Raw genomic sequence first — 20,731 nt, forward strand, 5'->3', positions numbered from 1 at the left:
GATTTTTCTATTCAAATAGACTTCTTTACGAAGTCTTTACGAACTTCTTTACGAACTTTCTACTTTTGATTCGTCCAAACATAGAATGAAATTACCACCAATTTACATATTTACTATTCAATAAGCAATGGTTGCATCTCAACACAATTAATTTAGAGATGCAACGTTTACACATACTCATCAAGACATGTTTCTACAACAATCGATCAAACAATACAAGACAATACGATTGTCCTGCTACCCAGTACACTCGCGGACAAACACGTTCACATAAACACAGCTTAGTGTTTACTTATCGACCCGTTTGACGCACTTCCGGTGACTCACGTCTTGGGTTTGGCTTTAGTCCTAAATTTATTCCACGATACCTAACAAAAATATTAAATTAACACTCTGTATTGTCTCATTGACTGTACTTCTTGCATCGTGATAACTTCTATAAAAGTCAAACGAAATGGTTATTATAGTATATACAGAGTTTATTATATGAATAACAATTTCGATTTATAAATATTAAAATTGTTACACATATTATGTATTGTTTTATATTAAAGGGAAGCTGCATTTATGCAATTAAAATCTGATATTTAAGATTTTGAAAGTGCGATGAAAACAATTAAATGTCAAAGCGATTGTATCTAAAATTTTGATAAGGCTATCGACTACAAATATTATATTGAGACAAATATAAAAGCTTAAGGTAATTACAAATGCAGGGCAAAGGAAACAATTGCCTTCGAATACAGGTCAACGATCTAAATATAATGCAAATGACAAGGGTTGGGCAGAATATAAATGTGCGACGCGCGAAGGGATGCCCTTATATGTTGATTAGGAATGCTAACAATGGGAGAGGGTTGGTTTGTGCGATTGGTATTTCTACTAGTGTACATAACACATATAACAAGAAATTTTTATATCCAACTAGACGCTCGTGCTGGCTCCGAACAGATATCAAGATTCCTGTATTATCCCAAGGGAGCATTTAATCGAATTAAAAAGAATCCTATAACCCAGTATGACAGATTTCTTACAAACTTTATATACTTATCGTGGATAGGTGACCGTACAATCCTACTTCCTACTATCCCACTAATATTATAAATGCGAAAATTTGTGGATGTGTGTGAGTTTATTGCTCTTTCACGCAAAAGCTACTGAACCGATTGCAATGAAATTTGATACGTAGATAGCTGGACAACTGGAATAACATATAGGCGACTTTATATCACGATATTCCTACCGGATATGGACTTACGCGGGTGAAACCGCGGGGCGCAAATAGTAATTTCATGTTCTAGCATCTTATTATCCTGACCAGGATATAGGACAGCCATGCTTGAATAATATCCTACATTCTGTATAAGAGCAGTTGCGATGATATAGTTGATTCTGTTATTGAAACGTTTTTTAGTTTTTTTCTAACTATATTATTTTGCATAAATATGTAATCGATTGTCACACGCAGCAGCTAGCCTCTTTAGAGACTAACCATATGGGAAAGAAGATATTATAGCCTGCATATATAGTCTGTTACACGCGTGCTCTCTATTGTATCACTGTCATAGTCCGGTGGGACGGAGGACCGGCCCGGCGAGATAGGTTTTCTTGTTCTCTAGGGGGTGTTCCTACCGCCTACTTCCTGACTATAAGTTGTTATAATACAGCGGGGTATATAGTTGAAATTATATAATAATTATGTTTGAATCGGTGGTAGTTTAAAAAGGTATGAATTATCACCTATATATACAATATGAATAAGATACATTTTTATAACTGGGCCTTCGGCTTTTAGGTCACTGTTATAATATACTAGCGATATTTCCGCCTCGGCTTCGCCCGTGGTACATATATAGTCTTCCTCAATAATTGGGCTATCTATAACTGAAACAATTTTTCAAATCGGACCAATAATTCCTGAGATTGAGGCGTTCAACTAAACAAACAAACTCTTCAGCTTTATAGTATTACTAGCAAACCCGCAAACGCTGTTCTGCCTTACTTTTATCATTTAGCGGCATTTAGCGGTTTATGAAAAATAGATGTTGGCCGAATGGCCGAAAGGCCGAAAGGCCGAAAATGTTAATATAAAATATATGTGTAGATTTTTCGATACTATGATGTGAACCTTAGACACTTAGACACAATTTACCATTTTACCAATTATATTGAGATCCGAGGACGACCACTACCGGTTCAGTGGCCCGCAACTGAGCCGATGCCGATGGATTCCGCGGTTCGTTAAGCGTGTAGTCTTTGTACAGAATGCTATTTACTCAGGTTCTTGTATAATATTACATTGAAAACCCGCAATTACCAGATGAAAGTTCACGGAGAATCTATTTAATGTACCTACTATTCGTGAAAGGATCGAAATTTGTCTAAAGTGTATCAATGATTGAAAATGTATGTAATACTGTTTGTATACTTCAAATTATTTTACCATTCTACTGGTATACTTCATATGGTTAGCACATATATTAAATAGGCTGTTGTTTTCATGTTATAATAGATAATAGCAGCTTTTAATGGCATCCCTTCATAATTTGTATATGAGAGTTAGAGAGCTTAATACTTGATTGTAACAACAACGAATACTAATGCAAAAAGTATATAATATACTCAAAAGCGTTCATCATTTTCCTTTTTCTTGTTTGCCTTGTTTTCTTTCTAGCAATTTGCCCGTTACCATACCATTTATGAATCTAGCTCCACATTCGTTTGCAGGATTAAAAAGGCAAAGTACAGTTGACGTTTAAGCAGACGCCACAAAGTGATGCGCAAAAGGAAAGGAAACAACCCTTTTCAGAGCACTGAGCTCAGACGTGCGTGGCTTGTAATTAATCACTTAGAAGCAGATAGCTGATGGTACAGATGCGAACGTGAATAGAATACGTTCGTTGAGGTGACATTTTCAGTTGGCTAGAATTAGGTCACGTTAGTGAGGAATGCATACGTAGTGTTAAGTGCTTGGTCTAGATTCAGAGACAGTTTCGTAAGTGGTAACTCGTAATAAGCTTTTATGTGCCCCGTGCGATTCCAACTACTCTGAAATTGTGCTATTATTTCTAACTGACAATTTATAAGATTGGATAATTTAAAATTTGATATTATAACAATTTTAAATGTTTATTTGCTGTAATAAGTATAGGGTATTTCGTTGTTATGAGGAAATAAAACAATCTTTAAACCTATCCATATCTGTTTAGTAATAATTACTATAAATCTCTTTGTCAACGCGAACAATGTTTCACTTACACTTTTAAAAATGTATTGAAAGAAAGTTGTTCCTTGGCTGCAATAAACATTTACTTAAAACTTTAAATAGTGCTTTCTTTATTTATTTATTGTGCGTGATCTTACAGAAGAGCCCGTACAGAAATAAAACACGGTAAACAATTAAGGACTTATGTTTTCAATATAACTACAATAATAATCACGCAAATATTTCATCATCATCATCATCAACAGCCTACATATGTTCCCACTGCTGGGACACAGGTCTCCTATGAGGGTTCAGGCCATAATCTACCACGCTGGCTAAGTGCGGGTTGGGGTACACGCACACGCACACAAGTATTTAGCCAAAGAGAATTCAAACATTCCCCGTTCACAGCGTGTCTGACGACGGCTCTGGTCGGTGGGCGCTTCGCAACGTGGAGCGAGGCTACTTCCTGGGCTCCAGCTCGGACAAGCTCACCTGCACCGCCAAGGTGCCGGGGGATGCTGAGCTGTGGCACGTGCACCTGGCTGCAAGGCCACAGGTCAGTATGTTGCCAGCAGAGGTGGAGTTTTTGTAAAAATAAATATATTCAATCTCAATCTATTTCTATACCAAATTTGATTCAAATCGGTTTAGCGATTTAAGCGCGAAGAAGAGAGCGTGAGATAATATCGCGTCATAAAGTCACGTTCATGGTAAACTGTGAAAATGTTTAAAAGCCTAAGAAAACATGTCGATTCGTATTTTTAAAATCTTTTTTTTTTTACAAATGACAAGACAAGTTTGCGTTGCAGTATTAGACCTGTTAGTTACATCAGAATAATATGTTCCAAACAGCTAATGCACCTCCGTTGTATTAATTAAGGCATCTTTTAAGAAATGTTGTCATTGACCTAAACCACAGAATGCCATCGAAGATGAGAGACACATATTTGCATTTACATCGCTGCTCATCGAACTCGCCGATACGTTATCGCTTCGATAGATTCGTGAACTTTATCTCGCTTCTTCGTTATTTATCTTGATAATGCCATCGAATGTCGCGCGCGACGGACTGATGCGAAAACGTACCTAATATTTATAGTTAAAAAAGCTGAACCGCTTTGAAATTCTCAGAGATAAATCAAATTTAAAGGGACCACACGGGAGGCATTCGCTTTCAAATACAAAAAATTTACTACTATTAATTACTGACAGTCCCCTATTCAGAGCATGCATGGCGACTGAGGAATCGGCAACCCATGCAATGATGGAATATACGGCGGTTGCGGAGTATAGGGATAGGCATTTGGGTTCGCTCGAGTCCCTCCCTGATGCTTTCAGCAGCCGTCACAAGCTGGTGGACTTCATGGAGGAGCTGGGGTGGTTGCAGCTTTGACCGCTGTTCCCCCCCTTTTCTCTTTCACGCAAAATAGGCGCTTGTCGTCGATTCTCCATATCTTATGCAAAGGATTGAGTATTAAAAAGTCGGAATCTCGTCTGGCAGGTGAACCTGCGCTCGATCGGGCGCAAGCGTTTCGCGCACCTGTCGGAGAGCCTGGACGAGATCCACGTGGACGCGAACGTGCCGTGGGGCGAGGACACGCTGTTCACGCTGGAGTTCCGCGCCGACGAGGGGGGCAAGTACGCGCTGCACACCTGCAACAACAAGTACTTGAGCGCTGCTGGCAAGGTGAGTGCTGCGCCTACGCCACCTGCAGGTGGTATAAGGTGCTGTTTAGGCCACTTGCAGTAGATTCGTTCAGTCTGGTTATTGGGATTCATAAGTATGTGTGGTATAATATGCTTATTTATGTCTTCAGAATTGATCTGATAGGTATCTAAATCTGGGATGGTTATGTAAAAGTCGACAGATGAGTTTGTAGATGAAAAAATTATGTATTATACTGAAAAATAAATGATAAATCAATTGATAATTCGCTACATTGCAAATATTGACCTCTTCCGTCAAATTTATAATCTAAACAATTGCTGTGTTTTTCATGAACAAGATATTTCGTGAGAATCCTCTACTTCCTCGAAGTATAATACAGGCTATGTGAGTTTTGGGTTTCATCTCCGGTAGCGTTATTGTCGGCACTGACCTTATTGACTATATACCGACTACACCTATAAGGCCTGTTCATATACCGACATCGCAAGCACTGCCGGTGCCGTCGGTACTGCCGGTGCGGTCGGTAACGTGCGCACCGGCGGCGCCGTCGGTAACGCAGTACCAGTGCGGTCGGTAAAGCAGTTGGCCCGCAGCTGCTGGACGCGTGCGCGGCGGAGTGCCTGTTCAGCGCGGAGTACCACGCGGGCGCGCTGGCGCTGCGCGACGCGGCCGGCGCCTACCTGGCGCCCATCGGCTCCAAGGCGGTGCTGAAGACGCGCTCCACGGCCGTCACCCGGGACGAGCTGTTCTCGCTCGAGGACAGCTTGCCGCAGGCCGCCTTCGTCGCCGCACTCAACGATAAATACGTCTCCGTCAAGCAGGGTGAGTCGACGCACACTTCTCTACTCCTCTCCTCTAATTAATTTCTCTGCCTTCGTTTGGTTGTCGCTATATAGCCATAAGACCGCCACTTGTTTTAATTTATAATTAGCTCAAGTTTCATTGTAAAGTTTTTTTAGCAATAAAGTATAAATCAATATACGCACGGACACATACACATATTATCATATCCACAATCCACACGATTGTCTGATTCACAAAATCTGTGAATCAGACAATCGATACAGAATACGATTAACAGATACACCAAAAACTATCCTACTATTATTATAAACGCGAAAGTTTGTAACTATGGATGCTTATCGTATCTGTATTGAATTTGATACAGAGATAGATTATAGTCTGCATTAGCACATGGGCGCTATTATCCGGGTACCACGCGAAAGACGCCGCGGGCTACAGCTAGTTTTGTATAACACAGTTAAAACTCATTAAACATGCATATTTTGTTTCAAACAATAAAAACACAACAAACAGTTAATTTTCAAAGATTCACATTACAAACAAATAAACACGACAGATTACTGTCATTTGATTGCGGTACGAAGCGCAATTACGCCGAACACGCTGCGCACATAATAGCACTGTGAAGCTGCGCCGGCGCACTAATCATTGGGTACATTTCCTCCCTTGTACCTTCAGCTACACTGGAGATGCGTGTGAACGTGTCTCCATTTTGTTTATTTTATTGTATGTTAAATGTATTCATAGGTTTGTCAGTGAAAGTCTTATCAAAATAGGGCTAGATGAATTACTTAGTACAATTTATTTATTTTTAATTAATTTCAAGTAACTCAGACTCATTTGGATAGTAACAATTAATTCTTAAAAAAAACAGTAGTACCAGGAATAATCAGACAGATAAACTAATTATAATCTTAAAGTATATTATAATCTAAAAGAGCAACTGCAGTGTTTCTTGCCGGCTCTGTAGAAACTGTCTTCCGAACCGGTGGTAAATGTTATGACTATGTAATATGACGATTCAAAAGTGCTTCTATAAGAAGTCTAGTTAAATAAATAATTGTTAAGTTTGAGTCAAAAAAAAAATTACTCAAAGTAAACAATTTATAATAAATATTATTTCCCAATTTGTTGGCGCCAGTCTACAATATCAATGTCTATCAACTATAAAGTTGTATCAATAAAGAATTAACAGTTCCACATAAGTACAAATACATCGGAAATGACTCAACCGTGATGAGATGCAACGCCACGTACATATCTTCCGTTCGACCATTGTCTAGCTTGTTGTCTCTGACTTGACATATTCTTATTTAAAAGTACTCAATAGCTATTTACTGTGAGAATCAACGTAGGAATTGATTTAATATTCAAGACAATTCGTCCTATGACTAAGAAATAACTAAAGTAATTAAATTTAAGGATTAATTGAATTTCTAGGATTTCTCCTTTTTAGGTTTGTTCTTCAAATATTTCCTTTTCCTTATCTGTGGTTCTAAACGGATTGTTTGTTTGCCGCTTTTTTCTCCTAATTATTATCTGCCTTTATGGCTCCTGTAAAATATTGCAGAAGTAGACGCATCCGTTTCGAAGATATTTGGCTTCAAGTGAAAGTCATCCAAAATTGTATCTAAACTAAATAACTAACTTACTTTTAGTTACTAGTAGTTTATAGCCCAATACCTCTGTGCAATTAATTAGCTGTCATTCTTGATGCAATCTAATTTATAAATTTTCATATTTTCCACACTGTTGCCGCCGCCTCGTACACGTTGTATCTAATTAGCGATTGCGAATTGTTAGACGTGAAAATAGCAACAGTCTGTAGTCAGTCATATGGGCTAGAAACGGTAGAAAGCCGGCACAATGGCGCTGTTTTTGCGCGAGTGACTGCGAGATGGGAACGGAATGCGCACATTGTGACGAGATATGGGTCTGCATCTGTTATATGAACTAACATTTTAGGTTAAGGTAACTGAAGTAGGATGGGTTAACTAAAACTGTGGTGACAAAGGCTAAATTTTATGTGACGATTTTATATGTTGTGGGATTAATTTTAAGGTACACATTTACAAACCATTTACTGAAGAGGGTTTAATCTTTGGCTATCAAAAAAAGTATAATATTAAAATAGTCGTATAATATAGTTGCAAAACAACACAGTTACTTAATTCCAGAATTCCAGTCCCTCAGATCCAATTTTGTCGCTTTTTCTAGTAATAACATCTGTATATTTAAATTGTATTTCTAATTCTCATTTCTATTTGATAACCACGTATTTAACTGTATTCAGAAATTAAAAGCATTACCTTCTAGTAAAAATATTTCTCATGTGAATGTCATGTAGACGGCATAATTGTTAGGCCGGAGCGGCGCGACGACGCTTGACTGATCGCCTATTAGAAAACATTATCGAGTCTCACAGCCGCTGAGCGTAATTGTGGATCGGTTTACACAACTGTGCATGGATGCACTTTAAGTTACAGATTTGAGCATTCAATTAAGTGAATTAAATACTTTAAAAGAAAGAAAAATCCGATCATGATTCGATTCTTACGTCTATCTTACCATGGAAAAAAGATCCACATCTTAAGAAATTTGTTACTTTGTCAAAATTAGTTTGATAACTTTTTGAAGTATAAGTAGAGTGTATTTAAATATATGTTATAAGGATAAACAATAATCACCTTAAGATACCTACAATAAGAAGAATGGGATAGGTGTGCTACAAGGAAGCACACTTGGACCGTCGCTATAACTATTATATACAAATGACTTAATTTATTCTCGGTTTCCAGGGGTAGACGTAACGGCGAACCAGGACGAAATCTCGTCGCACGAGACGTTCCAGCTGGAGTTCGACTGGGCCACGCGGCGCTGGTACATCCGCACCATGCAGGACCGCTACTGGACGCTCGAGACCGGCGGCGGCATACAGGCGTCCGGCGATAACAAGTTAGTGGGGATACTTATATTCATATTGCAATTCGCAATTTGTAAGGATGTAGTTAACAGTGAAGTAAATTATAAAATACAAATACGTATACGGGAATAAGTATACTTTGTTTGTACATGAAAAGATGAATCGAATTTTATGAATTAAACTAGAGATTCGAATGAATTACAGATTAGTGAAGATCTTTATATTATATAAGCTGCTTTTAGTTTACAATTTCGTAAGGAATTATATTTCTCATTTACACAATGTTATTTATGGCTTAACAAACTATTTCCCCGTTGGCTTGAACTGATAGTAATGATAACAATTATGCTAATTATGCTTTAGGGCGCGATAATAATACAGTTAAAGAATATTGTGGTGTTGATATTAATGATAGCGAATTAAATGAAGATGTTTTTTATATGAGTAATGATAGTGAAGTTAGTGAGGTCTCTACTTGTTTTGGTTACAATGAGGTTGTTAGTCGTACTGATAACGAAATAAACCATGCGAATGTCGTAAACAATATCGACGATGCGTCTAATGAAGTTAATAGTCGTGATAACGACGTAAACGATGCGGAGACCGCAAAGAATATCGGTAACGCAAGTGACAAGTGTCCGTGCGAGCAGGTCGTCGAACGCGCTGTTCGAGCTGGAGTGGCAAGGCGGCGGCTCGGTGGCGTTCCGCGCCAACAACGGCAAGTACGTGCTCACCAAGCGCTCCGGCCACCTGTACGCCAGCGCCGACGCGCCCGACGACAACTGCAAATACTACTTCTATCTCATTAACCGGTACGTTGTCGCGCGCTCGCGTCATATTGCTTTGCAGCTTAATATTGGTCTCGATTTGAATCGTTCGATCTAGCTCTTCGTACTATTTTTCTGTCGTTCCTGAAGCTTAGAAGATAATTTACGAACGCCAGTTGTTTTTACAAATTCAAACAGTTCCATTTGAGTTTCGCTTGAACAATAACAAAAGGATGTCAAAATTAAATTTTCACCCTTATCAACGTTCATCTATTTAAAATGTCTATATATCAAGTATGTGTTTTACCCCATGTGATCTAAACGTGTAGCAATTCGTTCCCCGCAGGCCAATCCTGGTGCTGAAGTGCGAGCAAGGGTTCGTGGGGCCGAAGGGCGTGCGGCTCGAGTGCAACAAGGCGCACTACGAGACCATACAGGTGGTGCGCGGCCCGCGCGGAGCTGTCTACTTCAAAGGTAGACTTGTTACTAGAGCACTCCAAAACAGGGCACTGAACTGCGATAGCTTACACTGCAACACTGCAGTGCAATAAACTTCATATATATCAAGTTATAGTTTGCTGTACTGTTACATAAGAGTGTTTCACATAATTAATTTAAACTTGTTCCCTTTAAATTCATTCATACGTGCTTAATACAAATAATGTCACTGTAAAAGAATTGAAACTTATTTTAAAGTGACTGCAACTGAACAATTATACATTTAAAGGAAAATATTTTTAATAAGCACGAATCAACATTGAAATATTAATGTAATAAATAAATATATAATAAATGGTTATTTATTTATTTATCCAGGTTCGAACGGCAAGTACTGGCACGCGGATAGCGAAGGAGTCACCTGCGACGCTGACAGTCCACAGGTGGGTTACGTTATATTTCGTGTCAAAGTAATTATTCAATAAGCAATGGTTGTGTTTGAATTAAACATTTTAAGTACTTTTACGCTATCAATAGCATATTAGTTTTTATTGTATTTTTAGTTAACAAAATATAAAATACTACTTCAAAAACTTACGCACTTAAAATGGAATCTATTGATAAACTATTCTGTTCGTACATCGTTAATATAATTCTGTTATTATCGGAAAATAATAATATTCCCACCCCCCTCCCCCCAGGGTTTCCACCTGGAGCTCCGCGAGCCGACCCGGCTGGCGATCCGGTCGGCGGACGACGCGCGCTACCTCGCCGCCGCCAAGAACGGGAACTTCCGCCTCGCCGACACCGCGCTCTCCTCCGCCACGCACTGGGAGTACTAGACCCGCCGCAGTGCACCGCGCCACACACACTGCAGTACACTACACTACCACACACGTACAGTACATTCAAGTGTAACACATAAAACCGTGCATATATTAAACAATAAAACAGTGCATTAAATTACAATTCACTGCAGTACATTGTAATACAATACACTAAACGACAGCACACTACACTTCACTAACGTGCAATACCCAACTGTACAGAACAGTGCACTACACTACACTACACTCTAACACACTAGACTGTACTATAGCACACTGGGGATAGTGGAACACACGATCAACTTGTCAAACTTACAATTAACGCTATTTGGTTTCATTAATACGCAATAAAACTCGATACAAACTGTATTCATAGTTGATAAAGGACATTCCTCTATTTCCAGTGTAATTAACATATTTAAATGTTTGTGTAAAACTGTACCCCTTTTGTTTTATGAATTTTATTATACATGTGTAATGATACATATTGATGTAATTAATGTAATGTCTGTTACTGCCGATAATTGTAGAAATGAGCGAAAATCCTCTTGAAATTTTCAATATAAGATGTACTGCAAATTAAGAGGCTGGAATCAATTGCGTTGGATGTCAAAACGGAACCGTAACTAACACAATACTCTTCCAATAGCTATTTATAATCTAAATTATTTAATTTTATATTTAAAATTAGGCGAGGAACTTAATTTTATCGTTTACGATGATTTGATCGGGCGCGCGTTGACAGATAACGCGTTTCTTGCTGACGCCATTTGGCGCCGCGCGGCGACAAGATGGCGGCCGAACGAGCCCAACGGCCGATTTTGAAAGGAATCCGCCGCCTGGTAGCATAAAAATACACAAAAACAGGAATGTCGGCAATACTTGCGCATTGCCGTGTCACATTTCAATAAAAAAAAAAGTTAACTGGACGCGCCCCGACGCGCATTTAGTATGGTTAAGGTATTTATCGCAGATTTGCGAATGTGATCGTATGGAAATATCGCTTGTAATCATAGAATATTTTTATCGCTAGATCTGCCGTCACGATCGCTTACGAATTATTATTTTTATGTTCCGTGACGTGTCTTCGAATCGCTTGCATAATTTATTTATTGTGGATCTGTCGGGATCGTGTATTCGCAAGTATTTATTGGATGTCGTAGCGTCTAGTCGAGGTCGCGACGTCCGGCGGCTGCCGCGGTCCGCAGCGCCGAGTCTGGCTCGTAACGTGTTTAAGCTAGTTAAGTTAATGTAAGTAACGTCGGTATAGGATTAAGCTAAGCCGCTCCCGTGTGGATGTCCATTCCAAAAATCTACATTTTTTATCGATTTTTTACGATTTTTACACGTTTTTAACTGGTGCGTGACGAGTTAATCCGTAAGTATTTGGGAGGTTTGATTAATGAGTAAAATAATGCAATGTGAAAGCTGATCCTACATTATGAATATTTGTACGATAATGTCTTTGTAAACTATTAATGAATAAATTATAATCATATTGTACATGGTGTTTTATTTATCCACGTTGACCACACTCCCACACTCCCGAAACACAAAAGTATACAAACAACTGTTTCACGCCGATCCTGTGGGGGTGCGGTACGTTCCCGGTGCGAGCTGACCCGACATTTATTCATTATAGTTATATTTGCATACGCACGTCTGTAAATTCCTGATTTTGAAGACGAAAATAATTGATTGCAAAAGAAATTATGCTTCAGTGTTTACAATACACAAGAATTTAATTTTGTTAATTAAAACCAAGTTAAAGCGAGGGCGTGTTTTTTAATACTTTAAATCGCCTTTCTAAACTGAAAAATGGAGAGATTCAAAATCTTGTTCAATCAATAAAAAGCTACATTAGTAAGATTAGTGACGGTTTTTTATTTTCGTTGAAGACGAGGAGACTAGCTACGTGGCTATTTATATATGTAACACTTAAACACAGTTGTACACCGGAATTCTTATAACTCACAGATCAGAAATAATACAACTTATTAGACGTCCTTACCACTTATTAGTGATCTCTTCTAACTCTTCTTGTTACTTGTTACAAATGTTGGTATTCGTTTCGTATTTGATTTGTGCTCTTGTTGGTATCGCAAATGATGACTTGAGGAGTAATTTTAAAGAAAGCAGCGATTCACGTCAATCGTTACTTCAATATTATAATGTTAGGGATAAGGAATAAAATAAATTACAGAATACTGAAAAACTTATATATTTTAATTAAATAGTTACAGTTATCTTTACAGTTCTCCCTAGCTAAATGACATATTGGATTAGCATCGATGCATTTTATTGGTCAAAATTAATATATTAAAAATAATAATTTATCTACATAACTGATAAACAAAAATTAATAACCATTGAAACCACTACTTATAAACTCATAGTAAAAGAAAAAAAACATATACAAACGTAGTCAACGCAAAATGGTAATAAAATATATTCAGCAATAAATCCATTTCGCGCCAACTAACTGTCAAATAATTAAACATGGCGACTTTCGAATTGACATTTGAACGTCAAATTGACATAAGTTAAAGTTCGCCAACGTACAGATGCGCGAAAAAAAAAATACAAACGTAGGTAAATTAGCACATACGACATATAAATGGAATATTTGTTCACACACGTGATGAGACTTACAATAATTTCCAAAAAACATACGATCAAAGCAATGATATTAAAGATAACTATTTAAAATACTGACAGTCGCAATAATAAATGACAACTTCACACTGACTCTTAGATTTCTATTAAATAATGGTGTAAAGGCAAGACTGATGTCCACGGAGATTTTGATTAGTTGCAAGACAGAATACTGATCAAACGAAAATAAAAAAATATACAGAAATTAAAAACAATTTCTTACATAAATGTGTCGAAATGTATAGATTGTAATATGATAGGTCCATGATAACGACGAAACGTGCTATCAAGCGAGATAGCGAATTTGTTTATTAAAAATTTCCGAACGTAAAATAGACAATATAGAGAGGAAGTTGGAAAATCGTAAACGTGTCGTGTGCTACCAGTGACGAATACATAAATGTTGAACGACTGTCTAAGGCACGATATCTCCCTCGTCGCATCGACGTACGGACGAGTCCCCACAGTGCAGCGACGGATGCGCGTGTAACTGAGACATTTTCAAGTATAACGCAACATTTATATCTAACATACACTGTCTGTAGCCAAGCCGCTGACGCATTCGACTCATCCTTCGATATAATATCAAATTGTATAATTATTTGATTATTATAACCCTGCACTGTGCAAACCCCTAGTACCTTAATTGTTATATATTCAAAATTCAGCAGATAATTATGTCTGGACTGATATTGCTATTAAATATCACTAGTCACTTGAGGTCACAATAATAAATCGCTCGATACATCACTATAGTATGTTTGAAAATCTTTTAAGTTACAGCCATGTACACGCTTTATAATTATTTTATTTTATATAAAATCCGTTAATTACTAGTCAATCAGTGTATCCTCTATTGTTTTACAAATTACAGCTATATACGGACATTGCGTAAATTACACGTGTTGCGAGTATATGTGAACTACGCCTAAACGGCTCATTGGATTTCGATAAAACTCCTCATATTATGATTAGACATAAAAATGCATAATGTACGACGTCGGTAAACGATTGGTTAAAAATTTTCGGCAATGTATTTTTTTCCTTCAACCTTTAGTTTTTAATTCCCATATGTATTTTAAGACCAGCATTTTTTATACACGGTAACACTGCGACCTCAGCTCTGACAACCCTATAACGTCGTTCCTTAAATAAAATACAGATTGGTGTTGCCAGTTTCCCATTTTGTTGAAGTTATAAGGCAATTTTGTTATGTTTTACTTATTCACTCGTGTAACTTTCGAGTGTTAACGAAAAATATTGAATAAAAAATCTGTTACAGCTGCACAAGCAGGCAACAAAGCACCTGATACGTTCATATTTAGTTAATAGAGAAATGTTTATTACAAAAAAAAAAATTATTGCATTTTCCTCAACATTTTTTTTCCATCTTTGACAGTTTTTCCTTGATTTTTTATATTCCACAAATAAATAATTTTCCAATGTATCCGTACAAAGTTGCGTGTTGTAATTAGTTAAATTTTTAACTGTCGAAATTTATTCTATTTTTCTATTCAAAACGAGTCGTGTTTTGATTTTATACATTGCAGTTTTTACTTTCAAATATTCAAATTTTATCAAAGTAGCGATGATCTCAATTGAACGCTAGATATCCCATATATCCAAACGCGTTGAACCAAAATCATTAAATTTGCGTCCAAACGATAACCCAATAACGCCATGTCCATTTTTTATCACCGTAACCAACTACTTCAGTAAAATCCATTGTTAAAAAATAAATTAATAAAAGGCAAACGCATGCTCTGCTTTGCCTAAAATATTCAGTTTTAAAGGCAACTTATTTATGATCTAGCTTGACCTATCGCTTAGTTTCGAACTACAACTTTACGATTGTCATCGGAGCACTAACGAGCAGTAAGTTGATACAGCTGCCACAGATTATAAATAAAAATTCGTATCCAACCAATTTTCGTTTGTCGATATTGTCCGTATCCGGGAGGTGTTTAACGGAAAAACTGCGGGTTGTTACAAAAATACTACTTCGATCGGATGGGGGTAGTTATAAAAATATATATATATCTATCTAGCACAGTCCCGTTGGGGTGAAGCGAGGCGGTGCGGGGGCGGCGGCTACGCGGCTCTCTGCGAACATAATATGACAAAATTTTAAATATATTTATTAAAGCAAATTAATCATTGTCTACGTGCAAATATGGATATTTATAATAATTTTTTCTATTGCTTCAAAATTTCTCATTTATAAGGCATCTCTATATAAAACTTAAAATCCTATTTATAATAATAATTGACTTATTTGTACAATATTTGTCTGAGCATCCAATCATGCATGTAGGAACAACAAAAAAGTCAATACTCAGAAGCTCGGAAACGTTAATGTCTAACCGGAATTAGAGATTAATCTCATTAAGTTAAATTTTAAACATACTTTTATTTCAACTACAACAAAATAATGGAAAAAAAAATCTTACAAAACATACAAACAAGCGCATTATGAACTTTTGGTTACATTTAATATTATACATAAATATTCCACATTGATGTAAAATGGGCAGTGCTCTATACTCACTATTGGCTAGGACAGGAAGGGGTTCGGCGTATGTCTAGTGGGCGGGGGGGACCACGGCGACGAGGACCTCGCCGGGGCCCACGGGTCCGCCGTCGGGGCTCCGGACCCCAGCCCGGCACCCAGGGGCGCGGCACCCAGCCCCATTGAGTTGCTCAGCGGCATCCCGGAACCGATTGGGGCCATGCTATTCGCTAGTGGTGCCATGTTATTGCCTAGAGGGGCCATCGTCGTGCCCAACGGGGCTGCACTGCTCAGCGGTGCCATAGTGTTGTTAAGTGGGGCCATCGTGTTGCTTAGCGGGGCCATCGTGTTGTTGAGTGGAGCCATCGTGTTGTTGAGGGGAGCCATCGTGTTGTTTAGTGGAGCCATCGTGTTGTTTAGTGGAGCCATTGTGTTGTTAAGTGGGGCCATGCCGCCGAGGGTCAGCGGCGAAGTGTAAGCTGGCGATGAAGACTGGAAGCCAAGGTTCGGCGCTAAACCCATTTGCTGCTGTTTTATCTCGTTGATTGACAGCTTTGCATGGAATTTAAGAAAATTTTCATTATGCTAAATTTGAAAATAGTATAAAGGTACAATATATGACATACAATTTACACATTAAGATCCATTAATAAAGATTACATTAATGGATGAAAAATGTGAAATGATAAACTATAGAAAAATGATAAACTATATAACACAAATACATATTTAGATAAACATTAGCATGAATGAACTTTATACCTCGATTAAAAACAAATTTTTTATAATGAAAAGTGAGGCCTAAATTGAAAAATTTTGCTGTGTTTTCGTAATTGTTAAAACAACACATCTTATAAACCGATAAGGGGCCAAACTTAATAGTTTTTGTGTTTAAATAAAACATCGAAACGGTGTTTTTCGCGCCAGATGATGTATGCAGATTGCAGATGCAGTCGGAACCGAAATCTATCTCTATTTCTCGTTTTTTGAGAATTGAATATACTATTGCTAGAACTGCAGGCACTTCTTCTACACGGTGCAACATTTTTGAAATATCGAATGAAACAAAAACACGCAACCGAACGGAAAACAACTTGTTGCAGCGGACGGTCTGGACCGTCCTGGCTTTAGGGATTCAGTGTCAGTGTTTCAATATAGGTCATGATGCAGTATCCGGGGTTAAACAGGGTCAGCCGAACATTGCTAGCGATACAGTGTTATGTGGCAAGGGTTCAATGTCCGGGTTTCAGTTTAGGGGTTTAGTGTCCGAGGCTCATTGTCAGAGTTACAGTGTCTGTTTCAGTTGCAGTAGTTCTATGTCAGTTAGGGTTTCATTCATGGAGATTATGTGTCAGGGATTTAGTATCAGAGGATCACAGTCAGTGTATCAGTTTCAGTTGTTCTTTGTCAGTTTAGTGTGAAGTGTTGGTTTAGGGGTCATGTGTCAGGGGTTGTCAGCGCTCACCGGCTGCGGGGTCGCGAACATCTGCTTGGGTGGCTCGGCGGCGAAGGGGTTGGGCGCGGGGGGCAGTAGCCGCTCGAGGTTCACCAGCGAGGAGTTCTCGCCGAGGAACGCGGACGGCGACTTCTTGATCGCGCCCGCGCCGGCCGGCACGTTGTCGTCTGCAAGTTGTGGCACTCGTGAGCCATGGATTGCCATAATACATCCTAATGTTGCGTGTGTTAAACTGCGATTGTGTGTGTTTAGTGCCTTGTCACACCAGAAGGGGTTTACGTATATTTTATGTTTATACATTTACATTTATATTAAAAAAAAGTTCATATAGTAGTGAAGTAACAACTTTTTTACAAACATATAAAAACATTTTAATTAATTTTGATAAATACTTTTTGTTTATGTTTTTCTTTATAAGTCGTAATAGATTAATCATGGTCGCTAAAGAGTGGCTCAAATGCTCTAAATGTACTTCTCTTTATTTTAATATATTGATAAATATTTTAAAATATGCATGTGTATCTATGCGTGTGCGTGCGTGTGCGTGCGTGTGTGCGTGCGTGTGCGTGCGTGTGCGTGCGTGTGTGCGTGCGTGTGCGTGCGTGTGCGCACTCACTGAGCGCGGAGAGGTCGAAGGGGTCGGGCTGGGGGTCGGGCGCGCGCGCGTCGCGCGGCCGCTGCGACAGCGCGTCGAACTGCTCCAGCTCCGACGACGGCGACGATATCACCGACACTGGTGATTTGCTCTGGAAATATAATCGTTTTATACACATAATGACCAATTATCGTGCTTGGGTATGTTATTTTTTTTAATTAGGCACAGTTGTTTGGGTAAATTGCGTGTGTAAATTTATAATCATTTGAGACTAATGAATAAATGAATACAAATTACAATATGCGAGCATACACAAAATAATAATAAATATCATTTATTAAGTATATGCAATACGACAAATGTGCGATGCATTGATCCCCAAACCGGACAGCCCGTATTTTGCGGATCAGATACCTGGGCCATTGAAGATTACATAATAAATATTGTCGTATAAACGATAGCATGCCTAAACTACTTGATTAATTATCATCATTTTAATTATATTTAATAGCCTACCTGAGCCAAAGGTGCCCAAGGGTCAGGGTTAGCGTTGGCCGCCAACGGTGCCCACGGGTCACGAGCCGGACTGTTCACACCGGACCACGCTTCTGAGCTGGTGTCCTATAAAATGATATAAACAATTTTTAATTAAATACTCTATCCACAAATTCAATACATTTTAATAACTGAAAATAGTAAATGATTGACCACATAATTACAGACTGATTAGAAAAACATCAGTTGACAAGTATCAGACTATTTTTTCCTCAATGAAACTTTATTATACAACAATCAGATTTACATTGGAAGTCTTAATCATTTAGGCATGATTCCGCAAATACTTAATTGGAAACTTTCACATATTCCATATCTTATCCCATAACTATTCAAGTTTTAATGAAAAAAGCGCTGTTTAATTCACAATCTATTGATACAGTAACAAAAAATCCAAACAAAGGGAGAGGATTACAGACGCCAGCGTACTTAGCACTAATCACAATAATGAGATTACAGCACACAGCACATGGCCCGTTGCATAAGTCACTAGCTGTGTGAAGTTATATCGCATAACCTTGTTGTATGTTTAAAAATGTTTTTTCATATGTACAGCCATTTCTTATATGGTATGAATATAATATTTCTTATGTGCTATAAATAAATAAAAATCAACTGTCTCTCTGACGGAAAAAATTAAATTATTTAGTTAATTGCGAAAAAAATGCGCTTTAAACAAAGTTATAAGATTAGAGTTAGATTCATATGAGCTACTGTTTTACTGAAACTTATGTGGTTGTAATTACTATATCACATTTACACGAGTGAAGTCGCGGCCTTCAGCTAGCTACACACGTTTGAAATGAAACGCAGAACAGACGAAAAAAGCTTAGAACGGAAACAATCCATGAGTTACATCAGAACGCACATCTATGATGTACTATGATACTAGACAGTACTAGACAGTGCTGTGACGTGATGTAACAGGTGTGGGGGAGTTCATAAAATTTGACAGTGTGCGAAAAAGGGGGAGAGGGTTTAAAACCCACAAGTGTGACGTAATTTATGGATGGCCAATGGGCCCTCAAGAACCTTCTGATCTTTTTTGTCTGTTCCGTGGAAGGAAACGGGGCTTTTAAATATATTTTGATAAATACTGTAATAGAATTGTGAAATTAGCTATATATATATATATATATATATATATATATATATATATATATATGCATACAAGGAGAATTCGACGAGAATCTAGCACAAGTCCTCCTTACCATCGAATCCGAAAATATACTAACATCCAGTGTATCCGGCTAGAAATAATTATGAAAATTATATAAACAGAGTAAAAATTTATATAGTAAGAGATAGTAACAGATTTCATAGTAACTTTGCTTCTTCACTAGAGCCCCACTCTTTGATCAGCAGAATTATGGGAAAGCGAGTGCGAGTGCGAGAGAAAGCGAGTGAGATAACAATATATGTCCACGTCCTCTGTCTCTGTTCTGCAGCCAATGCTCTGGCAGAAGGGTAACTTCATTGACAATGTTTACCTTACTAGAGGAATTATGGAAAACCGAGTGGGCTCGATGTGAAGCGATTTGTTCTGACGGAAGGGTGACTTTATCGATGACAATTTTCCCATCAGTGGGATGATGGCACAGCGAGTGGGACCGTGGAACTGCGTGGGATCGTGGAACAGCGTGGGACCGTGGAACAGCGTGGGGGATCATGGAACAGCGAGTGGGATTGTGGAACAGCGAGTGGGGTTGTGGAACAAAGAGTGGGATTGTGGAACAGCGAGTGGGATCATGCGAGAGCGAGTGATACAACAGCATAGTGACCTGCTTCTGCTCCTGCGGCCAGGGCTCCGGCGGCAGCGTGACGTCGAGCAGGTCCAGCAGGTGGGACTGCTGGCCGTTGGCCGCGCTCGCGCCCGCCGCGCCCACCGCGCCGCCGCTGCCCGTGGGCGACCTGGAGACAAACATTTCAAAACACTCAGTAACACCTCAATAATAAGTGTAACATAATAATATATATTACATAAACACTCTACTATACTCTAATCAAGGTTCGACTTAAAAGTAATACCCTTAAACTTTAGTTACGTAATGGTTTTTGTTGAGTTAATTCAAAATGCTTATGTTCATAAATAATTAATTAACAGTTGATTTTTACATATTCATAGATTATATATATTTAATAAAGACAACAGCTACATCTATTTTGGTCATCTGTGATTATCTGTGTCAAGTTTTTGCTTGATATTTTTATAAAACAAATTTAATTCGATGCGGCAACTTTTTGTTATTCAAATACTTAGTCTGGCCATAAATACTGTTACACTTAATTATAAAAAAATATTACATTTGAATTTCGAATCTGTCA

The 20,731-nt window shown here is 38.2% G+C and overlaps 2 protein-coding genes across 2 annotated transcripts in view; one reads left to right on the top strand and one right to left on the bottom strand.

Moving 5' to 3' along the window:
• LOC119832658 (protein singed) overlaps window positions 1-12,139 on the top strand; it is a 34,273-nt gene extending 22,134 nt beyond the window's left edge. Inside the window, exons 4-11 of the mRNA XM_038356362.1 lie at window positions 3,617-3,764; window positions 4,710-4,895; window positions 5,471-5,699; window positions 8,480-8,636; window positions 9,255-9,416; window positions 9,718-9,845; window positions 10,188-10,252; window positions 10,511-12,139. Coding sequence (XP_038212290.1) covers window positions 3,617-3,764; window positions 4,710-4,895; window positions 5,471-5,699; window positions 8,480-8,636; window positions 9,255-9,416; window positions 9,718-9,845; window positions 10,188-10,252; window positions 10,511-10,651 — 1,216 coding nt within the window. The 3' untranslated portion in view covers window positions 10,652-12,139. The remainder of the gene's footprint in view (window positions 1-3,616; window positions 3,765-4,709; window positions 4,896-5,470; window positions 5,700-8,479; window positions 8,637-9,254; window positions 9,417-9,717; window positions 9,846-10,187; window positions 10,253-10,510) is intronic.
• Window positions 12,140-12,841: 702 nt separating this feature from the next.
• LOC119832410 (epsin-2) overlaps window positions 12,842-20,731 on the bottom strand; it is a 26,301-nt gene continuing 18,411 nt past the window's right edge. The window contains exons 6-12 of the mRNA XM_038356083.1: window positions 20,188-20,317; window positions 19,618-19,656; window positions 18,368-18,472; window positions 17,873-18,002; window positions 17,266-17,423; window positions 15,840-16,352; window positions 12,842-15,394 (exon numbers count right to left, since the gene is read on the bottom strand). Of these exons, the coding sequence (XP_038212011.1) occupies window positions 15,846-16,352; window positions 17,266-17,423; window positions 17,873-18,002; window positions 18,368-18,472; window positions 19,618-19,656; window positions 20,188-20,317 (1,069 nt within the window). The 3' untranslated portion in view covers window positions 12,842-15,394; window positions 15,840-15,845. The remainder of the gene's footprint in view (window positions 15,395-15,839; window positions 16,353-17,265; window positions 17,424-17,872; window positions 18,003-18,367; window positions 18,473-19,617; window positions 19,657-20,187; window positions 20,318-20,731) is intronic.

This window comes from Zerene cesonia, chromosome 15, assembly GCF_012273895.1.
Source record: "Zerene cesonia ecotype Mississippi chromosome 15, Zerene_cesonia_1.1, whole genome shotgun sequence".
In the NCBI taxonomy this organism is placed as follows: Eukaryota; Metazoa; Arthropoda; class Insecta; order Lepidoptera; family Pieridae; genus Zerene; species Zerene cesonia.